This window comes from Nematolebias whitei, chromosome 2 (genome assembly GCF_014905685.2).
Source record: "Nematolebias whitei isolate Nwh7 chromosome 2, NemWhi1, whole genome shotgun sequence".
Lineage (NCBI taxonomy): Eukaryota > Metazoa > Chordata > Actinopteri > Cyprinodontiformes > Rivulidae > Nematolebias > Nematolebias whitei.
The window spans coordinates 2,540,662-2,546,312 of NC_056499.1; the positions used below are offsets into that span (position 1 = coordinate 2,540,662).

The 5,651-nt window shown below is 41.3% G+C and overlaps 1 protein-coding gene across 1 annotated transcript in view; it reads left to right on the forward strand.

Moving 5' to 3' along the window:
• The window catches only part of syt7b (synaptotagmin VIIb), a 69,870-nt gene that overhangs the window by 25,571 nt on the left and 38,648 nt on the right, over positions 1 to 5,651 (forward strand). The window contains exon 4 of the mRNA XM_037692691.1: positions 2,802 to 3,149. Coding sequence (XP_037548619.1) covers positions 2,802 to 3,149 — 348 coding nt within the window. The remainder of the gene's footprint in view (positions 1 to 2,801; positions 3,150 to 5,651) is intronic.

Sequence of the window (5,651 nt, forward strand, 5' to 3'; positions counted from 1 at the left end):
AGTCTGACAGGACAAGCAGGAAGTCTGACAGGACAAGCAGGAAGTCTTGACAGGACAAGCAGGAAGTCTGACAGGACAAGCAGGAAGTCTGACAGGGCAAACAGGAAGTCTGACAGGACAAACAGGAAGTCTGACAGGACAAACAGGAAGTCTTACAGGACAAACAGGAAGTCTGACAGGACAAGCAGGAAGTCTGACAGGACAAACAGGAAGTCTGACAGGACAAGCAGGAAGTCAGTGTGTGGGAACGACTCAGTGTTGTAAAGTTGATTATTTTTTCAGATGAGTAAATTCTGAGTCTGATTTATGACTCTGGACAAACGGGCTAAATGTATTAGTTCGTGGACGGGCTCCCAGATGTTGGGTCTAATGTCACCATCCATCCAGCCAGATGTTTTGATTTTTCATGATGTCAGTAATGAAAACAAGAGTGTTAACCCATAAATTATGTGAAGTTTAGAGCTTGTTGATGACCTTTCTGTTTATTCTTCATATTGATTACACCACAGCTGCAGTGTTTACATGCTTACATGTTATGGTCATATAATAATTATGCCCTTGCATGATGGTGTTGCTATTTTTTGTGTTTTGGGTTTAATTATGAACACAATAGAGCTTATTAGAAAGAAATAAAGTCTTCACAGGTCTGGAGGGTTTACCGAACATTCAAACAAAGTTTTACACGTGAAACAAGCAGACCATGAATGTCATAATGTTTAAATGTAAGACTACTTTACATGTTACTTTAAAATGTATACAAGAAATGCCACAATTCTCTAAAACATAGGCTGAAAACAAACTTGACAACATTGTGCTATTGAGCAAATAAATAACTAAAAAGTTGAGGTAAACCTTGATGTTAAACGGTTTAACAAACAAAATTCTACGTTGAGACAAACACTCAGTCACATCTAAAGTCGGTTTAGCGTCTCCAGTTAATCAAACACACATTTCTGTTTTGGGAGCTTGATGTGGTACCCAGTGAAAACTCATGCACGGAGAGAACATGCTAAACTTAAACAGTAACTGGGATTCAGACTTGTGGCTTTCTTGCTGTGAGTCCTCACTACTAACTGAACCACTGTGCAGCCCTGAAAAGATCAGTAAACTGAAAATCAAAAATGTTGCCATCTCCCGTTTCGTAGGATTTAGTGACATCTTGTGATGAAGGTGTCACAGTGCCCGTTTACCAACCTACAAAAATGTGTCATGTTTTCATTAATGTGAGAAGATGCACAGAGTAAGCTCCAAATGTCCAGTACGTGCACTAAGCTGGTAGTTATTAACAACAACTTTTTGAAAAAGAGGAGTAATTTAAAGATGCTGTAGCCTTGTAACTTTACTTTTGATATTGTTTGTAAAATCTGGTGTTTCTTTGTTTTAGCAACAACAGTTCAACTTTTACTGTCAAATAAAAATGCATCAGTATTTTACTGCTGGAACCCTAAATGTCCACAAGCTCCACACTTAAACTCTACAAGCCTTCTCTGACACGTCCATACATCCGCTCAATTAGAAAATTAGCAACAAGTAAACAAGCATCAACGCCTCTACTCGATACGGATCATCATCTGTGAGAGATTCACTGGATGTTTTTGTGAGAGAGCATGCACGCCTGCCTGACTCCATAAATGAATGAACTCCTGTCCTGTATTTACTTGACCCAGTATCGCTGTGCTCCTCTGCGTGTTTTCTCTCCAGCAGAGTTAATACCAGAGAGCCTCACTAACACAACTCAAGTCCAGGCAGTAAATCCTCCCTCACAGCATTAACTCCAGACACAGCTGTGTAGCACAAGCTTACAGTCATCGGGCAGCGTGGTGATCGAGGGGAAGACGAGGAGAGGAGAACTGTTACAGGACCGTAAGAGAAGCAGAGCGTTAATTAGACAACAGACTTAAGGAGCAGTGGTGGGAGGTGGTGTGGAGATGGAGCGGTGCAGCGCAGCCGTCTTCAAGAGTGCAAAGGTGGAAAAAAATTGGAGTGAGAGGGGAAACATCGTGGGACCAGAGGGGCCTTGGAAAAGGACTGATGGTAGCAGAAGTCTTCGAGGCAAGAAGGTAGAAGTGGGTCACGACTAATTAGGGGAGAGATAAGGTCCAGAAACAATTTAGTGCTGCAGATGGAGACTGGAGTAAAGTGATAGTGATGCTTCTAGTTCAGCGTGAATTTAATTTCAACGTAGTTTTGACAGCGTTTCCAGGAAGCAGAACTGAATGTTCGCATCATATCAATTTAATTCAATCCATTTTTTTTTATAAAGCTCCAAATCTCAACAAAGTTGTCTCAGGGACTTTACAGGAACATTCACATAAAAGACAGTAAAGTTCTGTATCTGAGGAATCCAGCAGACAAGATGAATCTTGGCTTCGTTGCAGTCTCCCATCCAGAGCAAGCACATCTCCAGGCCTAGTTATTTATTTTATTTTATTTAGGTCATGCAGCAAAAACTTGAAATTCAAAACGGCTGTCGTCATACACCTTCAATAAAATCCAACTATTTTACAATCCTGTTCTTTGTTCTTTCACTAATATTTATTTGTTTCTTCTCAGCTTCACTCTTTCAGCTACGCCTTTTTATTTTTTACCACATTATCTCTGTTTTTTTAACACTTACTGTAAAAGAAGGTGTCTCTTGTAAATGAGTCCTGGGGGCTCAATGGGACGAACCTGTTTAAATAAAGCTTGGATGAAAAGAAGGTAAATGTGGTTTAAAAGCAGGATTTGGTCTTCGTGGTCTTGGTGTTTTCTGTCCTGTACAGTTTCGTGTCTTTAACTCCTACACGTGTGTTTCCGTTCAGTTTCGGGGATGCCTCCCTGTCGTCCGCCTCCACCCTGGAGCACATCCCGTCCTCGGCTGTGGCTCGCCCTCGACCCCTCGTTCGGCAGCAGAGCCTCCAACAGCCCCTCACTCACCAGCCCCCACCGGGTCCCAATGACCCCCCGGTCACCTCGCAGAGTCTGGGCCAGCTGCACACAGGTCCGGGCAGTGGAGGCCACCGTGGGGGCCCGCGGGGGGTCCGGGGGAGTCCGGCTGGAGCCTCCCGGCATAGAGGAACGGGGACTGGTCGATCACGGTCAAATCCAGGCAGCTGGGACCACACGATGGAGCAGATCCGCCACAGAGGTCTGGACGTCAAGTCCTTCCTGTAAGTATCTGGAGGAGACACGTGCATGATGGTGATAAGTGCCTGATCTCAGTGAAGTCCCAGAGATCAAAGATAAAACTTTGACCTTTTGTTCGCTCTGTTAAAGGGCTGCATTGATTCTAGGAGGGTTTGTATTAAAGTAAAAACTCTTTATTCATTTTAAAAAGCCATGTTCTAAGTTTAGAAGTGCCTTTAAGATAAAATGTACTCTTTTAAAAGTACAAGACTTGCAGAAAGTGTTGAAGGTCTAAAAATGAACTAGTTATTGAGTATAAAAATAATCCTCAAACCCTCGGCACGTTTGCATCGCTGCGTTTCTGTATTAAGAGATGTAGCTGTGTGTTCTGCCTCACGTGCACGTCTTCATACGGACATTAAAATGCAGCGACCCAACAGTAACGTTACACCGTCTCATGTTATTTTATGCATGTTGGCTGTGGACAGTGTGGCCATTGCTGCAGCTGTGGCAGATGTTCAGATGCCCTTTTTAATGTCATGTTGTTGGTGCAACACACAGGTGTTGCTTTTTGTTCTTCATGAAATTATTAACAGCCAGTTTATGGCTGTACTAAGTATTGGGTAAATGAGGACAAAAGTGTGAATATTGTGCATCAAACAATGTGTTTGGCCTAGAAAACAGTTTTGCAAGTTACGTGCAACAAATAGGCTTTTTAACCGTCTTTCTCAGAATTTAGACACAACTGAAAGTTTATTTTTATGCAAGCCATTAAATACACAACAATCTAGAAATGCTTTGTGGACGTTAAGTGTATACATATCACAAAAGTTACTATTTATCAAATGTTTTACTTGTATTTGGATCCACGTAACAGGCATTTCTGTTTTTTAACATGCCACAATAAAAAACAAGAGACTTAAGAATCATGATGTTGATTACTCAGGAACCTTTAGCTGTAAACAGTTTTGTTTATCTTTATAAAATATGTGCAGTTAATTTTTCACTGTAGATATTTGTAGGTTTTAGCTCAGATTACTCCTATTTCAGGCACTCAAGGTAGTTTTGAAAATCAACACGGGAAGCATCTTTGTAACATTTACCTGTAGCTGCTGTGACAGACGTAGTTTAGATTTATTTATTACAATTTGTTCTGAACTGTCGTGTTTATGTAGCTGCACGCTCAATGTCAGTGTGTTCGACTTACAATGAACTTTTCAAATAATTACAGATATATGAATAACATGATTTGTAGTACAGCAAACATTTCCTGGCTTGTTTCTTTCTAAAAAGAAACAATTTTATTATAAAAGCTAATGTTCTTTTTTTTTTTTACCACATCTAAACCAAACAAACGATGGAATAAAAAGGTTTCTCAACTCAACAGCTGCTTTTGAATAAATTACCATTTTCTCCACTTCATCCAATTCCATGTTCTCGACCGTAATACAGCGCGCTCATTAGGTTGATATAAATTTTCAGAGCATCATTTTTGATGCCAGAGAGAAACGTTTCGAGAAAACTGTCGTCCGATTGTGAATGGAAATGTGCGTCTGCAAGCGTGTCTTGTGTAATGGAAGCAGAAGTGGAGTTGAGGGGGGGCTCACAGGGGCTCAGGTAATTAAAACTCTGCGGTGGCTCGGACACGGTGTGGATCAGATACGCTCTGAGTTTCTCGAGCCCCTGGATGTTGTTGGATTGTCTTGTTCAGCACGCGTGTGCACCACTACAGGAATGTTTGGCCCTTCTGGACTGACAGATTGAGTGGAGAGGCCTGTTTTTTTCAACCTGGCTGGGAGAATCACAGTTTGGACCCTCTCTGGGACGTCTGTGCCAGGATGATGGACATTAGAGTCCAGCTGGTAAAACTGGCTCGCTAAAGACGTCTGTGTTGGGCTGCTTCTAAAAACATCTAGTGTTAATAGAAGATTTTGCCGCCCTACATTTTGGTCTTGCCACAAAATATTGAACCAGGTTTTTTTTCTGTTTATTTATTTATTTATTTATTTGTTTTGTTTTGTTTGTCTTGACCTGTGCACAAATATTTGAGGTTGCAAAGAAAACCAGTCTCCATGTGTTGGAAAATGGAGACTGTAAATAAATAATTTAATCTGGAATCACTCTTTAGAGACAAGATGCTATAACTCCTTCTGTAGTTATTCTTAAAGAGCTCAGACTGGAGTCGAGGCTTCTCTTCAGTAAAATAAGTTTCTACGGTGGTTTGGGCACCTTGTAAAAACTTCTTGTAGACGTCTTCAAAAGAGAAGCGTTTTGGACATATCCCACCTGGAGGAGACCTTGGGACAGAACTAGAACTTGAAATCTTATCTAGAAGAAGTGATGATGTGGAGGTCTAAGAATTTATGTTCTGACCGCTGCTTTCATGACCATGATCAGTAAAAACATAATTCATGGATGGATGGATGAATGGATGGACAGTTGGATGGATGGTTGGATGGATGGATGGATGGATGGATGGATGGATGGATGGACAGATGAATGGATGGACAGATGGATGGACAGATGGATGGATGGACAGATGGATG